At 43.6% G+C, this 27,324-nt stretch overlaps 1 protein-coding gene across 1 annotated transcript; it reads right to left on the reverse strand.

Moving 5' to 3' along the window:
- Positions 1 to 1,490: 1,490 nt before the first annotated feature.
- LOC144472710 (putative G-protein coupled receptor B0563.6) lies at positions 1,491 to 26,752 on the reverse strand. Its single transcript, XM_078186023.1, has 5 exons — positions 26,398 to 26,752; positions 3,131 to 3,280; positions 2,700 to 2,950; positions 1,836 to 2,123; positions 1,491 to 1,742 (listed from the first exon to the last, which is right to left on the reverse strand). The coding sequence occupies exons 1-5, from the start codon at positions 26,600 to 26,602 to the stop codon at positions 1,491 to 1,493; spliced, it is 1,146 nt and encodes a 381-aa protein (XP_078042149.1). The 5' UTR covers positions 26,603 to 26,752.
- Positions 26,753 to 27,324: the final 572 nt, after the last annotated feature.

The raw sequence follows: 27,324 nt of genomic DNA on the forward strand, positions 1-27,324 counted from the left end.
GCGGAATACCAGCTCGGAAATATTTCATTGGAATCGGTATTCTAATTTCTCCGGTACCAGCTCACGCCGCGACGACGCGCTACCTTTCGCATCTATATTCCTGGCACTGTCAGTCCACTTGTTCGTGGGAGTGTACAGCCGAGAAACCACCCCACTCGTGTCCGTACGCTGCCAACGGCCGTGCCATCCGTGTTTCCGGCCGACAAATTGCGAATCGTTAGATGGCCGTAGCTGACTAGGCAAATAATAACGATAGCAATAATAACGTGCGCTACGTGATACAATGGATGATCGATTTTACACAAATAGCTTACATTAACACTTTTTACAATTGTTTTACAATTGGTCACCAATCAATTTTTAAATTGGCATTACAGCTGAGCTGAATCCTTATTCTTCCTTACAGAGTATTGATGTTTAAATTGCTAACTACTCGACTGCGGACCTTTATGCAACGCGATTGCATCTATTGCAAGAAACAAGAGCCGCTTAGTGATTTCTTTCTTTCTTTTTTTTCTACGTTCGCTTTATCGGGGCGCAACACCCCACACTTTTATTTACTGGATTCGTATTCATTAATCTTTGGATATCCACTGGGATAAAATCAATAGAGTCACGCAAATATTTACGCAGCTAAAAATCTTCCCTCCACATTTTCCATGGAAAATGAATGGAGAGGGCTTAAACGCCGGTGTACGCACGGTGAAAATTAATAGTCCGATATTGATACATCGATTCTCGTCTGCTCTCCTCCATTTCTTCTGTTCCAAATTACAGGCATTAATTTTTGTAATAAGCGCATAAAATCCGCAGTACGTCCATTACATTATCTTCCACACGGACCAAAACGGTTCTTTTCCATGGCGGTTTTCCGTTCGTTGCACATCACGCTATTCGTCGCTGTTCGAACGTGAACGCGATCGAAAATTTCGAACGTCGAAACGAGAGGTTACGCGATGAAAGGGTTAAAACGCGTTCTCGGCGAGATAGCCGGAGTGCTCGCTGTTGTTCGATCGATGCGAGCGACGCGGAAATAAAAACAGCTTTCGCGAGGAATATCAGATTCTACGAGGAGACAATTACACGGACAAATCATCGAGATTCCGGGCGCTAGGCACGCGATCCCGTTAGGGGTGGCGAATCAACGGCTGTTCGAGATGGAATCGCGCCGGTGAAACACGGACGGTGTGTTTCGATGGTTATTTGCTCGATGGGAACGGAAGCGTGCGCTCTCCAACGGGATCGGAAAACGAGCGAGAATTTGGAGCGATGCGTCGGTGTCGAGTCGAGATCATGCTTCGAGGATGCGTCGAGGATGACCGAAGTCGTGGAACAGCGAAATTCTGGCGCGGCAGTTCTCGCAGAGGCAGCTTTGGAAATCGGAAGTGTAGAATAGTCGCTGGCATGGATGCGGTCGAGTCGACTGAGCTGGAAATCGGAAGATTAGCCTCCGAAGCAGCGAGCCTCGAGATCCTCTATTCCTGACTCGCCTAAACACTGGCTCTGGTGAAGCGACCGGGAGTCGCAACGATCGTCGGCGGCGAGTTGGTGGTCGTGGTGGTCGGCCTTGGCAGGGGAGACCGTTTCATCGGCAGACCCCTTCCACCGTGGCTGTTGTGTCCCCAGGGCCACTGCAGCGTCCGGAACAAAGTGTTCCGGAAATCCTTCGAGAACAGACAGTAGATGTAGAACGTGATCGAGTAATTGATCAGCTCGAGCAAGTTAGCCAGCGCTCGGAACACCTGAAACAGTTGGCAAAACGACCGATAAAACTTGGTTGCCACGCTGCCGCCGACGGACGATGTCTGCTAATAAACGAGCAACGTGACAGTCACCTGATAGGGATAGTGGCTGAGATTGCTCTCCCGCAACGTGACGTTCAAGATCACCATAGGGCTGACGCAAACGAGGAACAGGATGCTGGTACTGCCCAGCAGGAGCACGAGCCTTCGCTCCTCCGCGAATGTTCTCGGGTCCTCGTCGTTGCTGACGGTTCTGGACAGCGTCATCCGTCTGCGCCGTTCGCAGGATCTTCTGTAGACTATCATTATGCGCAGATTGAAGCCTGCTAGCAAGATCGTCGGCGCCACTTTGAACACCACCTCCAGCGCGACCTTGTAAATCTGCGGAGACAAGAGTTGGCCATTAGAAAGAAACCTCTCGAAAGACGACGGAGTATTTCGACGTGTAAGTTACACGTTCTACCCTCCAGTCGGTGTTGAAACTTTATTAGCTAATTCCAATATTCTCGCATCCTCATAGATTTCGTTTTTTCTTAATAGGCGTAATCTTAATGTTAGCTACTGACAGCATTCGTTAAATTATATTATAATATGTAAACACATAGCTAACTCAGTCTTTTCCTAATTGCATACAGTGAAAATGATGTTACTTCCGAGAAATTAAATATTTCAGTGGGTCGTTGCATGTAACTTTTTCCTTAGCGTAAATGCAATCTGAGGCTTTGTTTACCAATTATTGACGAAAAACTGACCAACGAGGGACGAACTGTGCTGACGGAAGGCGGTAAAGCCAACGAGGGACCGCATCTCGTTGGATTTTCATTAATAACTCATATATAAAGCCGCGGATTGCATTAGCGCCAAGGGAAAAGTTAGTTCAAAAGACCACAGGAACCTCTCGTTTATAATCTCTGAGAGATTTTAACGCATTAAATAACGATAAGAAGGAAAAGTTACGTGGTAGAACAGCGAGTCGAGGAACGACTGGTTCTCCCTCTTCTGATAGATGATGGGGCCGGCAGGTCCAAGGAGACACGTGGTAATCTCTCCGCGGAACGCGCTCGGCAGATAGACCAGAAACGTTGCCAGCGGGATCAGCACCACTGTCAGATGCGGAGGACCGCAGAGTGGACGAGTATGTTGGCCGGGATGGCAGACGCTCACGTAACGTTCAACCGTCAGCGCTAGAAGCATCATCACGCCTACCCCTGCAACAACGGGGACGCATACAATGTTGTTATCTTCCAGGAGCTGATACTAGCAATTGCTTAGGAAAAGAAGCACGTAAGACACGCGAGACACCGTTCAAGGGTGAGGACAGATCGGAAGGAGAAGACGGATAAGACAGGTTGGGCGAGTGCCACGAAACGATAAAAGAGATCATATACCCAAGCATCCGTTGCCCAGAAACAGCTCGAGATGAGCGTGATAGAAGGCCTGAGCCCAATTGCTCCATCGGCCCGCCTCTTTGTGAATAAGAACTCGGAGGGCGAACGGGATGCAAAATAGGATCGCGAGGAGCGCCGCCGTCGAGTATCCTACAACAAAGGAGTAACAAAGTTAGCCTGGCCGCTTCCATAAAGCAGCAATCGGCGCGCCGCGTATCGCTTAATCCGAGCTGCGCGCAGCAGCCAACTGGCTCCTTCCTCGGCCGAATGTTCTTCCGCGTCTGATATTTTGCCGCCGAGGATCGCGATAACGATCTCGAGCAAACTTTCATTGTTAGCCGGCAGGTTATCGCGATACCAGCGAGTTGGCGAACAGAGATCTCGCGCGGTTTGCCCTCCACGAACACGGACAACAAGGCCGACAGAATGCAGACCCTAACAGAAGTGAAATTAAATCGTGAAATTACTCGCAACTTTCAAGTTGCTTCGTGTTCTCGGCTAAGACCTTTTAAAGATTCGAGAGATTGCCCCGCGATTAATCCGCGGTCGCACCTTTGTTTTAGCAACGTTATATTCGGTAAGCGTAACTGCTGTATTATCACTGTGAAGGCGAGGATTGATTGGAGCACTCACTTCTCCCGAACGATCGTTAATTGCTTGAAGGGTCGTTAACTGAAGTAGCATCGAAGGGTACAGCAAATGAACATCCCTAGCTAAATGGTTTAATTGGCAGTCGCTACAATGTTCGACCGTAGATAAAACGCGCTGGGATAGGGTGCAGGCATCTGCCTTCTCCACGCCTGATAAATCGTCGATAAGAAAACTCTCCCATGATAACCCGTTGCTGACAGAATCTGCCTTATCGGTTTCGAGGGGTAAGGTTAAATTTAAAGGTATATACTGTAAGTTCTATGTACAATGTTTGTAGCAAACTTCTTTCGATGTCACGACTACCATTTTTTCAATCGACGGCAACGGAAAATGGGAATCCGAGCGCTTCACAAAGTCCAAATGGAATATGCACATCGAATTACTGTTAAAAGTTTTATCTCGCCCCGACCCTGCCATCTCCATTAGATCCGAATTACGCGTTACGTTTAAATTACGATAGCCGAGCGGGCGGTGGTCGCCGCCGTCTCTATCCGAGGTGCATCTACTTTTATTGCCCTCGTCTATTGCAATTGCCACTGCCGTTCTCCCTTTATTCGATCGATTTTTATACTTTCTTAACGAGAGATACCTGAAAGCAGCTCGAACTCGTTCCAACTTTCGCGTTACCGCGGCAACGACTGCGCCGGAGACAAACGGTTCTTCGACGCCTTCGGCGATCGGCTGCAAAAATAGTTGGGAATTCGATTTATGAAACGCGCGAGGCTCCGGTGCCGGTCGTTCTCGTTCGTGGACACACGGCTCCTGATACAAAGGATTAAGATACTCGCACCGCTTAAAATTTGAACGCGTCCCGGTGAACCGTTCGTTTCCGGCTTGGCTCGCGTTTGTAACGAGGAAGAAAGGAGACACGGAGCTCGCAAATACCGGAGGGTCGGATTAACCTGTCACCGATCCGCTTAAATATCTCGGTTCGTTTGTCACAGCTTACCGAACTCGCTGATCGAGTTCCGGTCTCTGCTCCCTTTCAGCTGCTCGCCCTCGCACGCGATCGCGTCGTTACAGTCTGATTGGAAACTCCCGTAGTGAAAAAGAAGCCGCCCGGAGTGTGTCTCCGAGAAACACCCAGCTTTCCGGTCCGCTTGCGCCGGATTCTGTTTGCGGAACGAAGTATCGCCGGAATATGCAGACACCGGGCTTTGGAAGTGCCTCTAATGAAACGCGTTCTCTGTCCGCCGCATCTCGACGCCCACGGCGATCGTTTCGACGCGAATCGATCGTCGCTGAAACGCGTATAATACGCGCCCGTTGATGAAACGTTGCTCAAAAGGCTCGTCCGAGGATCCATCCGTCCGGGTCGTCCGACTTCCTCGTCGTTCCCGAGAAAAACTCGAAGATCGTCCGACTGTTTTGTCTCCGGGAATTGCAGCGGATCTACGTGACCTCCGGCGCTTAATTTTCGCGCGAGCGCCGACCGGCGTGAAATATAATTGAAGCACGCGCGACTCCTCGCGAGATGAGAAATCGGGGGTTGTAAACACAGGAACGTTGACCCGTCATGAAAACTCGTAACGACGCTCGAGACAAAGGCGTCCACGTCCGGCGCGGTAATAAACCTTTCCGTGATGATATCGCCGATGACGAACACGAACGACGATGGAAGCAGGATATGGAACATATCGCCGAGATCATTCCGATAGTAATAGGTTCTTCGGCGTGATCTATCACGTATTTAATTACGAAATCTTTTATGAAACTCTGAAGAAGAAAAGGCTTTCTCACATCAACTAGAGAATTCCTTATGATGGACAAAATTCGCAATTTACCTGTCTTCACCTTAAAGAAGGTTGGACCAGTCCTGTTAGAGACATTAACACAATGTCTAGCGAGCAACTTGCTTAATCTTATTTGCTTGTCCAAGGCCTTACACTATACGAACAAGAATATTGTACAATATTTTAACTAATTTTTGTAAGCTATAATTTTTCTTTTGCGATTCTTCTTTTGTCTTTCTGTACATGGACGTATTATTTTCTTTCTGTACTAGGGTTTTTTTTCGCCGAGTAAATAAATAAATAAATAAATAAAAAGTGAATTCTGACGTCGCCTGAATGGAAGTTCTATTGGAGTTAAACAATCAATCTAGGTGGAAATAAATCCACCTGTAAAAATTTATCGTTGACAATGAAAAATCCCGTTGGTAGAGGAGCCACGTCCTATGACCGTTCTCGAATCGGCCGGCTTTCGCGTGCGACGTCAAACAATTTATCCGCGGCACGGCCGAGCAATAGCGGCGAAAGGATTGCCGCGCGTTTAAAATTAATTAACGCTCGAAAAGCAGCAGTGCGTGGTCGTTACGTGTCTGATTCGACGCGAGGACTTTTATAAAAGTTCGTAGCTCGTGTCGCGTACAAAATGTGTTCGCGTGGACATTTATACTTGTGTCATCGCGTCTTTTCGAAATCTCAAAAATTTCCGCTAACTTGGCGAGAGCAAAGGGATATCAATTTCTTCGTTTGTATACATATAAATACCACCTATCGTTATACTTTTTAGACATCTTATACACGCGAAGCTCAAACCAACGGAACATTATGTACACAGACGTGGGCTTGCTGTATGACAGTCGGATGACGGAATAATGCAGTTCTGAACTTCACTTGACAGTCATGAGTTTTGTTAATTTAAGAAGCGACGTTCATCAACTAGATATCGATACGAAACATTTCGTTTGAAAAAATGCCCCTCAATTTCTTGATCCGGTCTACTGTGCGTCACCGGACCGTCTGCGTTAAGTTCTTTTCTAATCTACAGTGAGTCACGAAAGTACGCTCTAAAATAAAGAATTTGTCGCAAAATAAATGTGAGACCCATTACGACCCATTAGACCGACTTATTTCTACCCATCCCCCCTCCTTTGTTTTCTACTTGTAGCCGTTGTCACGTGTTGAACAAAAAAAATCTTAACTGATCTATGAATGGTTATATGTATATGTAAATGTAAAATTTCATAGACAAGTTAAGCAATCCTAGAATCAAATATAATATTATTATTTCTGTGATTTCTTTAGATTATTGTGAGATATAGGGACGTACACGAAGATCCGCGGTCTGATGGTAACGAAGTTAATACGCTTACTATGATGCTGGAACTCTAGCTTAAAAAGTATCAGTGGTACATCTTCTTTCAACTAATTACTTGCTCAACGTTCGATATGAAATTAAATCTGTTCAATCCTTCCCTCGCTAAAGGTGAGTACAATCGATCAATTTCTAACGTCTGCTGTATACTGCAGATAACTATGTGCAAAATTTTGCAATAATTGATAACTCTGATTGAGTCATGGCCTGGATTGAGTCATGACCTGGATTCATCTGCAATTCTTTACGTGTCAATTTCAAATAATAAATTATTAGATTAATAAGCTATTAGAAAGTTCCAATAGCTTTTATAGCATAAGAAGGTAACAGGTGTTACATCTTTACAATACAAAAAAGTAACAAAGTACAAATTCACAAAAAGTATAAATAAATACTAAAATATAATACTTAATGTACTTTTTAACTAAGTGTAATCAAAAATATAATATACTTTTATTTACTAAGTATAATAAATATATGTATAAATTCGCGAAAAACAACCCCTTAGGTAAAATATTAATGTAGCGAAAACAACTTCGATTCGTTTAATTGCTTCGTCGCTTCCCGTCTCTAACAAAGTACCACAATCAATTTAACTAAAACACGATTGATGCGTTTCGATTTATCTGGTTCCGTATCCGGCAGTGTGTCTGCGATCAAAGCTTATAAAAATGCGAAATTCAAACGGAGGAGTACAATGTATCCAGTTTCAATCGCATAAACTGTCACATGTGCTCCTGGCTGGATGTATTTCTGCTTTTAGAACGTCTTTGTCGATCCGGAAGCAAACAGTCGCTCCCCCGTGACACTTTCGACGGGCCGTTTCACGTAACGAGGCTCGTTTAATCGCGCGCGCGCGCGCGAGAGAGAGAGAGAGAGAGAGAGAGCGGGATCATCTTCCACTTTGCCGCCAAAGGAAATTAACCATTTTTTTCGCGTATTTGCATAACAACCTCTCTGCGTGCTCCATTCGTTTGTTCTCGATTCGACGAGAGAAGTAGAATGAATGAAATTTTCAAGGTCAGTGGGAAAGAGAGGAATCGACCGCGTTACTCAATCAGATCAAAGTAAGATTCGTTTCGCGGTCACGATCGACACATTTATCCGAGCCTCGAGCAATGCTGTTCTTTGCTTTCGAATCGTCGCGACGTGCAGCTATGCCGAAACAATCTTCCGATACTGAAACAACGCTCTCGCGAACGACCGTGATCGAGGTAACGAGTAGCGAGCACGCAAGGTAACGAAGGCGACTGTGACGTAACAACAAGTCGGTAAAGGTCGATATCATTCACATTCGGCCGAGATGCGTATGAATCGGTGAGCCCGTCATCGAATTCGATGCACAGGAAGCTATGGTTACTCTGTGTTAAGCTAGGATTTTCGCTTGCGATTAGACGCCACGACCGTACGCAAATGATATTTTCTATTAGCGTCAGACGCGTGCGACTAGACGCATGATTTGCATAAGATTTGCGTACGATGCATATATTATTCAGTATATTATCATCTATTTGATAGGACAGTGTGCGTTGAAAGTGGAGAAGGTAAAATAACTTTTCGAAATGGACTGAAAACTTGCACTATCGCTACTGTCGGAAAACGAAGACGATGAAGAAGTTCTGTTTAGAATTTAGACAGAAAGAGGAGGAAAGCATATTAAAGATGTGTACAAAAGGCGAGATGAAGAGGGTTATTGTAACATTTTAATAACAAAGGATTTATTGAATAAAGAGGGCAGAGTTTGTATATTGAGTTGAGGACTAGTAAATTTTAACAAACGTTATTATTTATTTTTCGTCTATAACAAATATAGAAACAGAAACAGCAATGGTATATTTATATTAGTATTGTACTTTATTAATCAGCATTTTTATTAATTCTGATACGTTAAACGTCGATTTTAATGAAGATAAAGCAATTTAAGCTGACACCTGTACGTAGAGAATATATGTTAATAAAATAACTAAATAAATATATAAATGGAATTACAAAGATACATTATTTGTTACTGTTTTCAGGAAATTCATTCCTGTGTATGTTTCGCAAGTTTTTTGTTTATCTTCTCTTCTTTTTTTTTCAACATGGTCCACGGTTTAATGGCTGTTTTAATATACTGTTTGAATCTATATAATAAAAATTTGTCAGTAGAATGAGAGACGACGTAAAATATTTGTCAACGATTTCTACGTGTCGGTATATAAACAATGTTGGTGAATTGCGATGTCGCTGCAATCGTGTTGATGAAAACATTGTCAGTGATAAGTGAAAGTAGCCCGTAAATTTGATCTTAATTGTTATTGACAATCATCCTTCGAGCACAGTGCGTTCCTGTTCAAACTACCTTCGAAGTGGACGATAATCAGACTAGTACACCATACGCAGACGCAACATTTTATAGTCTCTTATAAGAAAACGAAAATAATATATTCCGTCGCATCATTATAAATGCGTTAGACACGCACGTCACGGAGAAAATCCCCCCTTGAAACTGTCCAAATCTCACAGTATTGGGTTTTGGGCGTATTCTCTGATATGCATAACAGTGATCGATTTGGCGTGAAACGACCCAAGACTGGTTCGATCGAGATGGTGGGCTCGGTAAGGGCTTGGCTGGAAAAAAAGGGAATCTACGAAAGAAGAAGGTACGGGCCGAGATACGGCTGACGGGAAACGGCAGAGGTCCCATAAAATTTTTCACCGTTGCCTTATCGTCTTTGCCCTCGGGAATGTCTGGTTCTGCCTTCGCCCGGAATTGTCCTTTCTCTCGATAGACGCTCGGCTCGTTCTCGCGACGACTATATCGGCGACCCTTATTAGGACGAATGCTCGTTTCGTCTCGCATGTTCGCGACGAACCCGCGTCTCGTGCTTGCTTGTTTACCATTCGAATCCGCGAGTGTTCCGGAACTATTCGCGAGGAATTTGGGAAGAGAAAGGACGCGCGAGCTCGCTGAGAATCCGAAAGAAAAAGGGATCGCACGTATCCGCCGGCAGGATCGAGCCGCTCCTCTGCTATGCTTTTAGCGATAGTGCAGCTACGGGGCCAGATACTTGTAAACGAGTTTGGATATTGCGAGCGTTTATGGCTCTCCGCGGAGTCACGGCACTCGCGACTGTATTAAATGCTTCCTCGGATCGCGCCTCGCTTCGACCGTGTTACTTATACGGCGTCGTCGTAATTCTATTTACGCGCATTCGAACGAGCGTAAATCGTGTAGGCCCGACTACGATGTTCCTCGCCAATTCGCTGGCTAGCGGTAACATTGATTTCGTTCGGCGTACGTAGGACAGACGACAATGGGATTGACGAACAAAGTTGCAATGCAAACGATAAGACGAGACCGGTTTCTTTCGTCGTACGTTCTTCGGGTCCGGCAAGGAAATATCGGTGGGCGGCTGCGGAGAGTAATCGAACGCGTAATTGCAGTCTTAGAAGAAAGTAACGTGGAAAGCTTTCACGGCACTTCATGAATATTTATCAAAGGCAGCGTGCTCTGTAAATTTTTAGTACACCACTCGTTGTCGCAGTCTGGGATTCGATTAAACGCGCAGTCCGCTTCGATAGCCTGGTCCGGGCAGGCTTCCCTTTCGCAAACGAGAAAGAACGATCCTCGAGCATCGGCGGTTCAATCGTCCCATGGTCGCTTGATGCGATTCGATGGAAACGTCGCGTTTCATTATGAATTATAATTATTCCATTACTTTGTAAGAATATCCTGATTGGTTAACAACGTGGTCTCGTGCTGGGCGGTCGACTACTACCGATCAGACCATGCACCAGTTACCTCATCGAAGTGTTTAACCCTTTCGGTACGAGCACTCTGTCCGCCGTGACACTCTCGCTGTACGAGGCCCTGCGCCGAAAATTGCCGCCGCACATGACCAGTCCTCCTTTATAAAAAGATATTTCCTGAGCGTTAAATAAAAACTGTGCTTAATAAAACGACATTTTTAAACAAAACTGTTGCTTGTAACTTAAGAGATATTCAGAGGTACTTATATAAAATATTAAGATTTATTTATATAAAATTCTGTTATTTATACCGGTCGTCGCACGTGCGCCGGATATATCCGGCGCTCGTACCGAAAGGATTAAAAGAAAGAATGCAAGGTAACTTAACATTAAATACTGACTTTGAGAAAGCCTTTAACGCGGTAAATAGTTCTATTTTCCCATTCAAACTTAAAGGTTGTGACCTTTCGGGGAACTTTCTTCCTAACAGAATATAAATTGTTAACAAGAGAACTGTTCCGATTATAATACGTCGATTTCAATGAAATTTTCGTATAATATAATTTATTGAAAAATATATGTCCAATAATCATTCAATTATCATCAACTTTAGGGGTTATTTTCACCCCCTAAATATTGCAAATAACAAAATTTCTAACATTTCATTAAAATCAGCTTGTTATATTTGAAAATGTTTCTTTATGGGTTCAATAATGCTTTCCTGATTCAATTAAAATCGCTTTCGTTGATGATACTTCTTATTGTTTTATTTTGTATCATTTCTTACTATTTTCACATTAGATTTCTCTAGCCCTTCTCGAATACAAGAAGTTTTATCCAGAGTATACTCCCAACAAATCTAAGTTACTTATTCTTTGACTGTGATTCGTGATTTACGAATCTTTTCCTATTCTATTTTATCATTTCATAACTACACTTTTAATATTACCAGGCATGCGTTTAAAAGCATGGCTTCTTTATTGCAGCGTCGAAATATATTGAAAATATTAACATTGTAAAACTTATCTACCATCTTTTAGTTCCCCCGCATAGAATATTTCTCAATTCTTTGGTCACTCTATCAACAAAACCAGAGAGTATTCAGCATAAATTTCTTCGAGTTGCCGCCCGTAAACTATGTCATTCAACGTCCTCCACTGACCATAATTACACAAATATTCTCGCCACATTAAATCTTCTGACTTTAGAGTGTCCTCGCCGTTCACTGCAGGATCTTCTTTTTGCTCGTACAGTGCTTAATGGGACGATTGAATGACCTGATCTTCTCTCCGGCTTTGAACCTACCTCGTATATCTATCCAAAACTGTGCGTATAATGCATTAAAATGTTTAAATAATCATATTTAGCAACAGACTGTTCCAAAAATTGAACAGAAGATTAATTTCAAGCGAGACCGCCGAGCGAATATTAGGAGGATTAAATAGCGAATTAACTCACAACGCAGCTTGTTTACATTGCCGTATGAACAAAAAGGATTTTACGGTGTAACCTTTACAGAAAATGATAACCAAAGAGTATATAATCGTAATTAATCTACAGAAATTTTGTAACGCTTACACGCGATGTAATAATTAACATGAAATTAAATAAGTAGGTTTAATTTATCTTTCTATAATTTAGGTAAGGATTTTTTAAAAAACTGCACAAAATATCCTAGGATTCTTATCCCGACATATTGATATTATAAAATAGTACATTTTGATATGATAAAAACAATTTTTGCGAAAAGTTGCCATCTTAAGAGTTATTTAACAAAACATGTAGCCATAACCGATCGACAGCTTGGTACGCGGAAATCCACTTATCCAAACATAAAACTTAATTATTCAACAAAAAATAAACTAAAAGGTTTTTTATTAAATCGTATGATTATTTATGCAGATTAATATATCATTGTATTTTTTTACAAATTATCAAGACATTTTGATTGAAAATTGATTAGCTTAGAAGTTATGATTTTTGTGTACCACACGCTCATATAAACGCTACACTGTGTGGTAACCTCAAATGTTGCTCTGATGCTTTCAAGCCATTTGCAACAAAATCGATTTATCGGCAATTTAACTTTTTTAACAGAATCTTTTAGGATGTTAACAAGTACTCCAGCGACCGAAATTTTGTTAAATTGTATTCTAGTTTACAAAAAAATACGGCTTTCATTATCCCAATGATACTCAAGTTATGTTATTGTTACATTACCGATCTTTATGGAAAATAAAAATTTTCCAAGTAAATTGTACCGAATGCAAGTTCAGTAGAAATTTCTATTGTCTTTAATAATTTAATAACTTTAATAGCTTTAATAACTTTAATAATTTAAGAAGAATACAGGAAAGTTGATTTTTGCTGATTCTTTTACAAGTTGATAGTACCTCCGAACATTTTTATTCTAAATGCATAAAATCTACGATCTGGCGATTATCATTTCATTTCCATTTCATTGTTCCAAATTTATTATCGTTAACAAATTTTGATTTACCTAAGGATGCAAAAAGTTTCCGAGCGGAACAAGTTCCGCACACGCTCGATCGTGTATAGGAAATCGTGGGCCGCTGGACACGAAAGTCGAAAAGATACGACGCTTAATACTATCTCCTCGTTTCGTAAACTCCTCGCAGCGAGGCCCCGATTCCCAGGTGGGAACAGTTCTCCACCTTCTTCGAGAATCGTCGAACCCGCTTCGCGCGAGTCTTTTCGGATCCCGTTCGGAGAAATGGCCGCGCAAAGTGCTCGCTAAAGGAGAAGGGTTGGAGACTTCGAGGGCTCGGAAATCGCGATACGAGACTGTCAAAGAGAATGCCAAACTGAAGTTGAGCATTTAGAAACATTCGCTGCGAGCCGAATAATTCAGAAGCAGTTGCTTTTCTCCAAGGAGAAATATAGGGTTTTGCAGTAAGGGCGGGTCGATTTTGAAATGGAATAAAATGGGCTGTGTATGAGGTATTAACGAATTTTTCTTATTTGAGCGATAGTTTGGGCTATGTTGACTTTAAGAGCGTCGGCCGATTGTGGCTTACTGGTATAGCCCAGCGACTTCAGAAACCCCCACAAGAAGAAGTCTAGAGGGGTCAAATCGCACGATCTTGGTGGTCAATTCCAGTCAGCGAACAAACGGCGTTCTCTGTGGTCATTAATTTTGAGCTCCTGGGTCAGTTGGGTCTTGTGCAGATGTAGGCCCAAGACCAGACGCAAAATTCGCTAAGTTGAAGACTGCGAAAGACCAAGTTCTTGTACACGGCGAGGAAGTGACTGCCTCGGGTTCTCCTGCACACTTTCACGGACAGCGGCGATGTTCTCGGCCGATCTGGTTTTCCGTTGACGTACGAGTGTTGGCTGATCATTTACCGAATCGGTCGTCCAGAATTTGGCCACCAAACCTTAGAGGTTCAACTTTGAAGGGCCACCGCGTTTACCATAAACTGGGCGCAACGCGCGCAACGTTTTCACTAACGAACACTCATTTTGATAATACAATTTTATCATTTGGGCGTGCTTAACAATCGTGTAACTTGCCATGATGATTTGGCATAACCGACTGAATTGTAAACAACGGATTTAATCGACGCATTCAAAACAACATGGCCGCTACAGACTGTCAACATCGACCCATCCCTATTGGAAGACCCTATACAATTTGAGCCCTGTGACGGCATCTTCTTCGGAACCAGCGGCTATCCAGCTGTGCTCTCGCGAACCACGTGAATTTCGGCAGAAACGCGGTTAAGGTCGCGCCGCCCTAAGCAATTCCAAAGGTCGGTCATATGGGCGTTCCGCGGAATTTGCATGTCGTGAAAACTGAAGGGCGCCGCGGCGCGTCGGTACGACGACACGTTTTACTCGACTACTAACAAAGCAGATTCAGTGGCCTCGATCTTACGGTTCTCTCTCGACACTTCGAGACAACGGATTCGAACGAGTCCCCCTGTCCCGTAATTCTTCAGCAAGAATTCTGTCCCGTACCTCGCAGACACCCGCCAGATCTCGCGAGATTTATCCCGATGTTTGCGGACGAGTTAGCACGGTGGAGCGGAAAATGTAACGCGCGCACAGAATACGCGATTTAAGTAGATGTCCCCGGCGCTATTCGGCTGCATCGCAGCACGCGATGTACCCGAATGAGCAAAAAGTTCTTATCCTTGCGCGTTCCGACCCCATGCACAGCGACGAATCCGGAAGCGATGTGCAGTCTCCGCGGGACACCGAGATTCGGCTCGATCTCCACCGAACGGGCAAAATTAAGGCAGAAATTTTCCAGCAGTTACGAAAGCGTCCGGGACGGTGGGACACGGAAAGTTCGACCCCCGTTTTCTAATAAAGACGTATCCGGTCTGGCCGACGCTAAAACGGCCGACTAGTCGGTCGATACGATATTTCAACTTAAAAGCAGATAAATGACAAAAAGTAAGTTCGGTAACTGATAACTATGACCTTGTAGAATTGTTTCATTTAGAAATTTGAAATATTTCAAGTAGAAAATGAATTATTAAGATTATAAATAATGGTTTTAGGGACGGTGGTAGAAAATAGTGTATCACACGTCTCGATGCTGTTTCTTCACTTTGTACCATTATCATCCCTTTGCCATACTTTAACGAGTGAAACTCGTGATGGCGATTTTTATTTATAAATTGTTAGTTATGAATGTTCATCTGCTACTTTAAATAAGATTAAAATTTTATTTTCTTATCACCAATATTTAAACATCCAACTAGATGCAAGCATACAATAAATATAAAATTGCCTTTCTTCTAAGAAATTATAGAAAATAGTACGAATAATAAATATATAGAAAATGGTACGGCAAGGAGTTAATCTATAATTATTCATTGCGAGCATTACTTATTACGATGAAGGAATGAATGGTATCCTTAGAAACAGGACGAACTGTTATCTTCAGCTTATACAATGTTCAACTTGAATCATTTTCGTGAAAGAGTAATAATAAAATTTACAATCTTTGAGGATTGGAAGAATAAAAGCATCAAAACTAACGGAATAGAAAACTATCGAAATTAAGGCATTCCTGCGGAAGAACTCTCGTTTTGGAGCACTGTGAACGCGGCGTTGTTTAAGTTTAACGCGCGTCGCGATCGAATTCGTCGAAAATTGGTTTTATGAATTTAAGGCGATTGTCAGTCGCTGACGACAGATCCCGAAAGTAGGTCGGCCTCTTCGCGCCTCCTGCTGACGGTTTGTCACCGGTTCTCCTCCGAAACGAATAATTCTCCATGTTTCCAAACCGATCTGTCGTTGCTGCACGGGCTCAACGCGTTCCCGATATCGTCGCGTGTCTCTTGAAATGCGTTGCGATTCCGGTGGATATGCAATCTTTTCGGGTCGGGAAGTTCCCGCGACGGACGATCTCGCTCCGAGTACGGCTGTCGTCCCGTTCCGAACGAAATTGCTACGAATACAATTCCCTTCATCGGCCGATTATATCAGCGAACGAGACGGTCATTGCAAACAATGTTAATGCAGTTTGTTCGCTGTTGAGAGATCCGTAGCTGCAATGCAGCGCATACAGTGAGCAGCAAAACTGAGTCGACGCTTTTAAAATTGTATAACTTTTAAATTTTTATTATGGGTTCAGATAAAAAAGTGAAAGGACGACAATGTTTTTAGATATTATTTTTACCAAGTGTTACGATATGGTTCGTAACGATAAAATTTTGCTTCGTTAGGGTGAAAATTAACCAGCGCTTGTTGCTTGCGGTGCTTGATTTTATTTCCTTGTTTCATGGCTATTGCAAGAGTGCCGAGAATCGCTGTCTAGGCTTCCGAGGAAAACACCGGGTGTTAGAGAAGGGTGGGCCTTGTTGTAGTGTGGGTGGGGGAAAAGGGTCTTAGAACCGATCGGTGTCCCTCCAACATCGCTGGTAACACGCAATATCGTTTGGGAAATAATCGGTTGTTGTAATAATTATTATCGCTTTTTATACTAATGATTATGCTTATGAAAATAATAATGATAATAATACTGATAATATAAAATAATAACAATAATAATAATGATAATATACGATAATAACTACGGTGCTGTGAATATATGATAATAAAGGAAATATATAACAATAGTAAGAAAGGGGAAGGGAGTGTAGTGAATACGTAATACCAAGTAATAATAAAATTTAAAAAGAAAGTATTTTAATTATTGTATAGTGAATAGTCCCTGTAACATTTATGGAAATATTCAAGTCATTTTTAGACCAGTTTTAGAAATGTTACTATTGTGACATATGAAAAATTTCCCACGTCGTACGCGTTAATTAATTTATGTATTTTTCTTATTTTATATTTACAATATGCTTTTAGTACCATATTGTGCACTGTGAATTCTTCTGCAATCGCATAAATTGGCTCCTCTTTATCCTTAACCTCTTAGGCACGGCTGGATTTTATGCGAATGAAATTTTTCATAACTAAATTACTATTTTTCTTAGTATATATTTTGTTGGTATAGCTATATATAGTATTAGCTATATATATTCTTTTTTTAGTGTATTGTACACATACATTTTCACTTTAATCATTTCTTTTAATAACTAATGATACAATTGGGTAAAGTACAAAATATCCGCGACAGTCACTATAATTGCGCGTCGTACCTAAGAGGTTAATAATTTCCCTAAAAGAACAAGGCAATCTTTGTTTCTTGTATGTCTTTGTTTACTTTCATTCCTAGATCACCACAGCAGAAGAATCAAATTTTATATCGATTTAGTAAGTTATGTTCGAAATTTTGTTTAAATGTCTGACACTAGTTTGACTAGTCTACTTCGACGGATCTAACTAGTGATTAAGATTCCTAGTAATAATCGTAGTAAGTACGAAAGTCATTCCGTTATTTTCACCCGGAATAAAATATAAATGTAAACGCTATTCTTCGTAACAAATTATTACAATCGAGAAAGTTCGAACAATCGGAAAACTTGTAATTGTGAAAGAAAAACGACACAGCAAGGTGTTAATAAAACCGACGAACGAGCGAGAAGAACGAATCCCGTAATGAAATCAACGGTCGAAACGGGTGTGTTACAAGGTATCCGGAAAGATATCGGATGCGTCTGCCGGCTGAGCAGGCCGGGGGAGAAGCTGTACGAAGCTGTCTCCAGCCACCGTAACTCAGCCGCTAAGCCAGCCTGGCCAAACCGTCGAGGTGAAACCCACCGGTGCAGCCGGCTCGTGTCCTCGACCACCTTGCGGATCCGAGTAATATTTCTGGCCTTTACAATTTAGCCGTGACGCGCATCCACGGTTTTCCGATGTCACCGGGAACGTCCGAGATTCGGATATTCGCGTGGAAAAGTCTCGGGGTCGGTCGTGGGTCGCGAGCTCTCCCGGTAGTTTCGAGTGAGACGTTTAATGCGCCGACAAGCAGAGGCGTGGCAGCGTGCTCGTTAATATTCATAAAGTCTGGAGCGACGCGGACGGCAGACGTTAACGTTCGGAGGAACGGATCGCTGGGACGACGCGCGCTGAAGACGCGAGCGAGAAGCGAGAAGGGGGAGGGGAGCCGAGTCGGGGCGAGATGCACATAGACATTGCGGGAGAAGACTCTCTCTAAATGGTAATAACCAATGGATAGACCAACGATACCGGGGGATACCGAGTAGGAAAGCTTGTCGACAGAACTGAGAATTTTTTCGCCCGGGTCGAGCGTGCTCGATTTCCTGGAAGAAGGTAATGGGATTCCGGAGCGGGGGAAGGTTCGCGGAGATCCAAGAACCACGGGGCCGAGGAGCCTCGCACACGCTTCGTTTCCCCCGGATTAGAAAACTGCTGCAATTCGAGTTAACGCGAGCACCTCGAATTCTTCCGAACTTCATTAGTGGGACATTTAAACTATTCACACGTTCGCTGCACCGCGCGGCAACCGGCTCTTCCGGGAAACGTATCGAATCCACTCTACAAAATTCCCTGACAAGATCGATCGACGGCCACTGTGCTTTGAGCACGTTTACTGACGAACACACACACTGCCAAGCCGATTCTGGTCCCGACCCGAAAAATCCTGGAGTGTTCGTGTTGCTGTGCAAATATTATATGTTCTTGATCCAATTGAATGTAGTATTGTATATACTATAAGAATATGGTCGTGAATGCACAGATGAGTGATTGAAACGAAGTAGTGATAGACAAATTACAGCGCAGATGGATTATTTATGTATATAAAATGTCTAATTTTTCGACTCAAAAATCAGCCTATTTTTTAGATACAGATGCAAAAAGCATAAGAAATAAAAAACGATAGATTCTGAAAAAGGCATGCTTCGTCAGAGATACTAAATTGTTTGCGCTGAAAACGATTTTTGCAGAAACAGTGTCGCTGTCGCTTTCATTCTAAGCTGGTCCAATTGTCTGCACACGAAAGTGTTCAACGTGTCTGTAAATGAGTCTTACAATAAAATGTATGATTAAAATGTATAATGTAAAGTTATGACTAATGTTAAAAAGCTGTTATATTGTTCAAATTTTCTTTGTGTTGCATGTTAGCTGTCAAAATGATCGCTGATGGACCGATCCTGGAACGTGGATCACGGTCCACGTCGTATTATTCTCGCTTCACTTCGGTAAAATATTCTTTATTTTTTACCAAAGCTGAACTGTGACCAACATAGAGCGGAAACGGAACGCATTCTGTACACACTGCGACAAAAAACAATAGAAGGAACATTTGACCGGAAATGCTCCAACTTTTGGTTAGAAATCGCTGCTGCTAAAACCGAGACGCAGATAAGGGGTATCTGAAATTCGAGACAAGCTGCGGCTAACAACGCACGCTGACGGTTATTCGGATGTTCGAAACCGCGGCCTGTATCTTTGTGCATGGAAATAAGTCATAGAATAGTGGCGCGGCACTGTTTTCCATGATATACGCGACGCCGTCGTCCCCGGTAGCTTTCGTCGTTTCCGAGCACGTCTTCAATTGCATTTCCTTACGCACAAATTCTTCCAGCCCAATATCCCGGGATTCGCAATATTTCCATGCTCAAAGGCATGTCCTCTGCTAGTACTCGCCGACCTCATCTTCGTTCCGGGCCTCACCCTCGTCATCAACGCGCACCGTGCATATCGATAGGCTTCCGGAGTCGAGCGTGTGGCCAACTTCCCGACGAGCGTGCTCCTCTTCGCGATCCTGGAGATCCTCGATTCGGGACGAGCCGCGGGTCGATCGACCGCAAGCCTCAATGTTCGAAAAACTCGGGAAAGAAAAATCCCTTCGCAGCGCAGCTCCTGGTAATTGCCAATTGGGGGCTTTCCGAATTGGATGCAACAAGAAACGTCGACTGGATCGTGCCACGCTCGGGAAACCGGCGAGAGTTGAAAACGCGTTTAACACGTCCGGCGCCCAGCAGTTTTTATTCGACTCTTCACCACTAGTCATTTGATATTTTACTAAAACTTGATATATTATATATAATTATTTACGCTTAAACGACTGCACGCGAGATTTCTCCTGTTTCAATGCTGAGTCGTTGTTCAATCCCGAAGGAATAATCGCCTGGTGTTTCTACCGATGGGGTTTATGACACGGACGCGAGGAAGGTTACTTTTGAGAAGAAGACCTTTTTTACACCTGGCGACCAGAAGCATGCTAATTTAATTTCCGTCTTCCTTAATAATCATTACGTGTCATAAAGTTAAGATTTCTAAGAGAACTTTCAAATAGCATTTTTGAAGCCCACAGCTGGGACGTGCCGTAAACCGGGTAATCCGAAGGGTCACACTACTCGAGTACGCGACGGTACCGTAACCGTCGAAGGCTGACCTGGACGATTTCCCGTAGCACCTTTAACGTCATAAATTACATACATACAAACATCTTCGCAAGCGACAAGAGGGTGTCAACAAGTCAACGGAGGCACTGATTGCTACTATGCAGCAGTAGGTAAAACCCAATCAGTGCCCTTCTTACATACCGAATTGCAAGTTCTCGCGGACCCCCCAAAAAGGCAGAACCCCCACCCCCGACGGAACCTAGTTCGACGACGATCGAGTCGAACGATTTGTCTTAACTTCAACTTGAGTCTACGAACACGATACAACCAGTCCACACCAAGGGACTCTACAAACAGTCGACAACCGGTCGACATCACACAATCTCCAGTGTTCGAGGTTCACATTCGTTCGTTCACAATCTCCAGCAGTCGAGTGTATAGTTCTACCTCCAGCAGTCGAGGAAAGAAACAACATAGTACGCGCAACCACTGCTCTACCATTTGAATCCGTTACCCAATATTAATTTGGCGGGTAACAACCCCGGGTTACAACCCCGGAAGGGTGGAGATACCACCCACGCGTCGATACCGTAGTGCTCGCATCGCTATTCAACCTGAAAGATATTGAAAAATATTGAAAATCATGGATGAACCGATGCCTCTTGAACTCGAAATATTGTTAAACTTTCAACTATCGCAACTCTGTTATAAAAAACCGTACAATAATGAAAATTAGTGCGTTTTGTAGAGCAAAGTCTCCTATTTAGTTTGCCCTAGTCGTTTGTTAACTTGACCCTTCAGAAGCACCGAGAACGTTCGGAAAGCCAGGAGGCCAAAATCGGCCCGTGGAGTCCGATTTGAATAACTTGAAATTTCAATTTTCATTTTCAAGAAGCTGTATCTTTCTTTCCAAAAATGGTAAAACAATGGGGCTTAGCAGGTTTTAAAGGGTAAAGTCTCTACTTTAATGTGTGCCAACTGATTTTTACTGTCAAAATTTGTATAAAATGTAAAAAATACGTATGTGGAAGATGTGCAATACAAAATGCTGTAATTTGTAAAAAATGTGATGAAAGGTAAATAAAACTTTCTAAATAGAAAAGCGGGGAGCGGGTTTTTATCGTAGCACTAGAAAAATATTTTGTTTACTATCCAATTGGCTAAAATCTCTTTCTATATTATGATACATATGTTTTTTTTTTTGAAGCGGTCATTTGACCGCTTCAAAAATAGAATACATGAAATGTCGGTAAGTTTAGTGTTAAACAATAATCATCGTATATAAGTATATATTATGAGCTATTTTTTAACGCTTTAAATAAACACCTAAGCGTTAAAATACTCTATCGTTCCTTTCTCGGTCAGATCTCAGTCTAGTCTAGATCCCGGAATTGATGTCCCGTTTCATGTCACTTACGGTCCGGCTCCGGTCAAACTCGAAGAATATTTTACCGATGCGAAACGAGAATAGTGCAACGTGAACAATGTGCACAGTCTTTCGCTCCAACGTCGATTCATCACCTGACTTTTTACTATACCCTATTATACACATCAGGGTGACCCTTATTTTTCAACTTTCTGGAGGCTGAGCTCTCATCCACATATCTTGTTTTAATCAAATAACTACTTAGCGATCCTCGTCGACCATGAAATTTTGAAATTTTCATCCGGAATGTAATTTTTTTCAGATACTGTTATTATTATTCTTTATTTATTCTACTGTTATTATTATTATTCTTATTTATATTTATACTATTTTATAACCAAATACAACGTTGTCTTTAATAAATAAGTTTTTAAATGGAATTTATATTGTGTTGTTTTGTTGTGTTGTTTTTTGATTACATAGAGCAGTAGGGGCCTTACTGTCTTGTTTTAACATTAATGTTAACGAGTTACATATTTAGCAAGAAAGGTGAACCTATCCAAGAATGAGTATAGGTGGTGGTTCTCTCGCGACAGCGCGCACAACTCGTGAACAAGCCGCGGAAAACATATTCGCTAAATAAAAACTTACTTAAAATTCGCTTCAGAAATCGTCCCTTGCAAGGATTTACAACATTTTTGGAACATCCTGTACTCCTCCATTGGCTGTATTCGTTGAGCGCAGCCGACGCGTATCGATAATTGGCCACTTTTCGTGAAGCGAACAAAATCACAAGGTAATTTCCCTCCGGGAAACTTTGACAAGTCAACAGCGAAGTTGCAACATCATGTCGCGTTTCATACCGAGCGAAAAGCTAGTCCACGGCATAAAAATAAAGTAACGTAATGAGTCATTCTCTCTCTTCTGCAAAAATGTCGTACACGAAATACCTATAAAATTGTATCAGCAATATCGATGATATTTTCAGGAATAGATGCTGCTACATCTCGACCCGGTGCCGCGTCGAAGGAATTTTCCTTTCCCGGCGAGCGTCGAAATTCGCCAGTTTTCCAGCGGTATCCTGTTCTTCTTTTTCGGCGCCGGTTCTCGCAACGATCGAGCGAACAGCATCGATCCGAGCTCGGTGGCGCATCAGAGCGTATTATCCGCGCGACAGCCCGTGGATTCGAAAAATAGGTTCGACTCGTCCCGAGGAAAATGTAGCAATCGCAGCGGCCCTACGTCTAACCGTCGTTTCGCACGCGCCGTTGTCTGGCACTGATGTACGGACGATGAAACACGGAGAGGATAAATTTGCTAAGCTCGGCGGAGGCAGCAGCCAACATCGTCTAGCCGTCTTTACGGTAAGATGGATTAGAGTCCCTCGCTAAATATTGGATCGGAGCCTCGTGCCAGCGTGGAAGCTCCGCGATCGCGATTAAAGCGTGAAACGTATCGGGAATTCTCGGAGTCGAACAGAAGAATTAGCGGGCCGGAAGCTCGACGACGACAGTCCGAACAAGGGCGGCCAAGGGAGAGAAGCGGGGAGAAAGAAAAAAAGAGGACGCCGCGAGCGAAGCACGAACGACGGAGGTGGCGAGATATGAAAAATGGATTTGAATGGAGACGTGCGATAGAGCACGAACGGGGGAGAGGAATAATGGCCGGCGGAAGAAGACAGGCGGAGAAACCCAAAGGGTGAATGTTTTCCCGTTAACTGTAATTTATTAGGGCTGCCGGGAAGCCGCGCGAGCGTTCATTAAATAAAAGGAAATTAAACGAAGGAGAGGAAGGAGACGGCGATAGCGGCGAGAACAATGAGACGGCTTCTTCGCGGATAACGAATGTACAAAGACGGCAAACGAGAATCTTTTCGTATCTCCTATCTCGCTCTTTTTCCCCGATGTCCCGAACGTTGCGAGGAAACCGCATAAAACGGAAATTCCATGCGATTTCTTTGCGTCCGCGAATTACCATCCTGCGCACCGACGCCGTATCCTATCCAATCCGATCCGATACGACTCGAACCGAGCTTCCCCGTGATTTTCCGGATTTCCGTCCGCCGGAATACCGCGAGACTCGCGCCCGGAATACCGCGACGAGTAATCCTCGAGGACAAGCGCCGTGATTTCGACTGAAACGACGCAACGTCTCCCCTGGCTAACCAGGTGGCCGCTATTTCATTCGCCCCTGCAACTGCTATCGACAAAAGAATACCGGACCGAATCTATAAAACATTTAATTAGCCTATTAATTCTCCCACGGATATAGCGCTGACACCGACCCTCTGTCCCCGGTGCTTTCTGAAAGCTTTCCTCCGACCGAGGTAAGCACCTGTTGCGATTCGTTTTGGATCTCCTAGACGGTGTCGAAACTCCGGAGTCTGCTCTCGGAGAATTTATTTTATTCTCGCGCGCGACCCTCAACAACCTTTAACGACTGCCTGATAAAATTGTCTTGACAAAACTGTTATAAAACGTGACACTTCGGTTTAGAATATTGGAATCGACTTCGACAAGTTTCAACCTCTTAGGTACAGCAGGATTTTGCGCAAATAAAGTTTTTCGTAACTTTACCATTTTCTCTTAATATATATCTTTTCCGTATATCTATATATAGTATTAATAACATATATTCTTTCCTTAATATATCGTATATACACACTTTCACTTTAATTTTTTGCTTTAATAAATAATAAAACAATTGAGCAGAGCACGCACCATTCGCGAAAGCCACTATAGTGGCGCGTCGTGCCTAAAAGGTTAAATGTCTCCGTCTACGTGAAATATAGTGATAGAAAAATAATTATTATAGGGAAAAAAAATATTTATACCGGCTCAACTGAACTGAAGCAATGTGTGTGAAAAATCATTCACTTTATAAATAAATGGAAATTAAATACGGCACTGTAACTAAATAGTTATTCTATTATTCGAATATTCATGTCACTCTATTTCACTCGGATAATCGAGGTTCTACTATATTACTATCAAAAAACATGTTGGCGTAAAATTAAAAATCTGAAGACTCTGTATGTCATGTTAATCGGTTCTCCAAAATTTTCTATATAAAATTCTAAAAGATGATAAGAATAAAGTCTTTCTATAATAAAAATTTTCTATAATTTCTGAAAATAAAATCTTGTAGCAGTGATATTCTTAATTATGGTAAGAGTTCTGTATCACAGTTTTTGTTAAGTTTAGGTGATCGTTGACCATGTCATTGGCGTACAACTTGTGCAAGTGAACAACTGTTATGAGTTATTACTCTCTACAATTTATAATGCATCTTGACTCTGTAAATCCGTTCGCAATACTTGTTTCTATATACCAAATAAATATCGATAAGGTACCATTCTTTCGAATAATCTTTTCTTTCCTTTGCTGCCGGGAGCTTGAACGTCCGGTTGCTTAGCCTAATTGGCGAACGCCCCGGGCACAACTAAAGGCTGCGTCGCGGTTCGTGTACCGAAAGGAGAAGAAATGTCTACGGGGCTGAATCGGTAAAGGTCGGAACAAGGAAACGGCGAAAATCGAATTGCCGAGTAATTTCCCCCTAATGTACCGTCGTCGTCGGACCGGAAACGAGCGTGGACGTGTCGGGGGCCACCAACGCGGAAGCCGCCACGGCGTTTCGGTTCCATTCGGCGTCGTCGAATTTAAGAAACAACGACGATCGCCCAACGAACCGTCTCCTTCTCCTCCTTTTGCTCTTTCTCGTCTGTCCCGCGCCCTATTTTTCGAGCTCCGTATCGTGCGAGCCCCATCTAGAAAAGAATCTCCAGCTCGGCGGAGTCCTCATCGACGACAGAAATCGACGAAAGTTTAAACGTTACACCAACTCGGGCCATAAGGCGGACTTAGACACGAGTTAAACCGGTAATGGATTCGAGCGAGAGAGGACTGTGTTCAACAGATAAGCCGCGAAATAAAAGTCCCGGCCGGGATATCTAGTTTCGGTGAACTTGTCCGGGAGCGGCTGCGGCGCGCTGACTTTTTGGCACGATGTCAAAGCCTCTCATTTGGCAGGGGCCGACAATTTTTCTCGCGTATCCGCGTTAATTTCGCCAGCGGATCCGAGACAGAGTCTCGCTCGTTCTCCCGACGAGCCTCCCACTGCGATTTATCGATGAATTCCGAAACGCCGCATCGAGCAGCGTCGAGTAGCGTCGCGTCAGCGTGGCTTTCCATTCGAATAATATTACATAAACACGAGAAGCAAGTTTAGCCGAAGACATTATGCTCTAACGATCCTACTTCTCCGATTCCGCGTCGCTTCCTCCGAGCGTTTCGTCCGACTCTGCGATAATTGCGCTCCGTTCGCATATTACCACCGCTGCCAACATTTTTCTGCAATCCTTTCGAACAACCGTTGGCACATCTTTATTCGCTTTATCCGTTGTTTGCGCGTGTTAAATCTTATCAACCCATTCAGCAGAGTGCACAGCGTACTACTATGCAAGCTAGAATCTCGCGACCCCAAGGAATCTCAAGAAGCTAAACTGCGCCGTGGCAAAGTTATAAAAGCTGTGGACTAGATGGAACGACCGCAACTTCGAAACGAATAGACGACCGGCCGTATCTTCACTAGCAGAGACTGTTAAAATCTGCCAATCGCTGTTATTCGAACGAAATTAGGAATAGACATCGACCTGTATAGTTGGAAGGGAATGAACCTACCTCTCATGTAGATGTAAGCGGTTCCCCGCATGTTGCGTCTGGTAAGCACGACCAGGTTCAATATGTTCCCGACGATTCCCAAGCAACAGATTGCGGGCAGGATAATGCCGTAGCTGATCCTCCTCAGCGACGAGGTCCGGGGATCCTCCAAGTCCTCCTGCAGAAGGCATATTCGCGTCTCCGTCGAATTCTCCACGCTGTTCATCTCCCCCTCCCACGCGCGCACTCGTTTTCTCTGTCTTTTTCACATTCACAGTCGTTCGGAATCCGGGTTAAATCGTCCATTTCATCTTCCGCGATCAGAGTTCAAAGCCGAACTCATGCCGCGACCCGGCATGATCACTCATCTCGCGTTTAAGGCCCGTTTCTAGATCCCGCGATACGGTTGAGGCATTCTTGGGCCGTCAATCCTGCGAAATCTCGATCGAGCAATTTCCCGGGATCGCGAATTGTCTACCAAACTGAAATGTTCAACGACAACGCTGGCAAAATATGACGACGCGGCTGTCAACGCGTTAAATATCGCGGAAGAAACGGCCTCGGATGCAACAGGTGCATCGACAGCCCACCGCCGTTCATTACTGGCGTCCGCAAACGCCGAAAGAAGGTCTTCAGGACGGTCACCCGCACTATTTCCACTGTGTATCTGTCCACGGAGCTGCCGCGGCTCATCGACCAGCCAGTCTTATCGCGTTCATCTCCTAGAAACAAATCGTGTCGTTAACGGGGGCGTTCGTTTGGCCCGGTTCGAGGGAATCCGAATCGCTTGGAACACGGCGAAGTTAATTCTCCAGTTGCTCGGCAAGTTTCCACATTTTTCTAGCCGCGGAAAGTCGTTCGGTTCGTCGGCTAATCGACGCGAAGACGGATCGCCGCGCCGGCCGAGATCATCCCGGTGTTCCGCGTTGCGGCAACGAAATCGCGGGG

Source organism: Augochlora pura, chromosome 7 (genome assembly GCF_028453695.1).
Source record: "Augochlora pura isolate Apur16 chromosome 7, APUR_v2.2.1, whole genome shotgun sequence".
Classification (NCBI taxonomy): Eukaryota; Metazoa; Arthropoda; class Insecta; order Hymenoptera; family Halictidae; genus Augochlora; species Augochlora pura.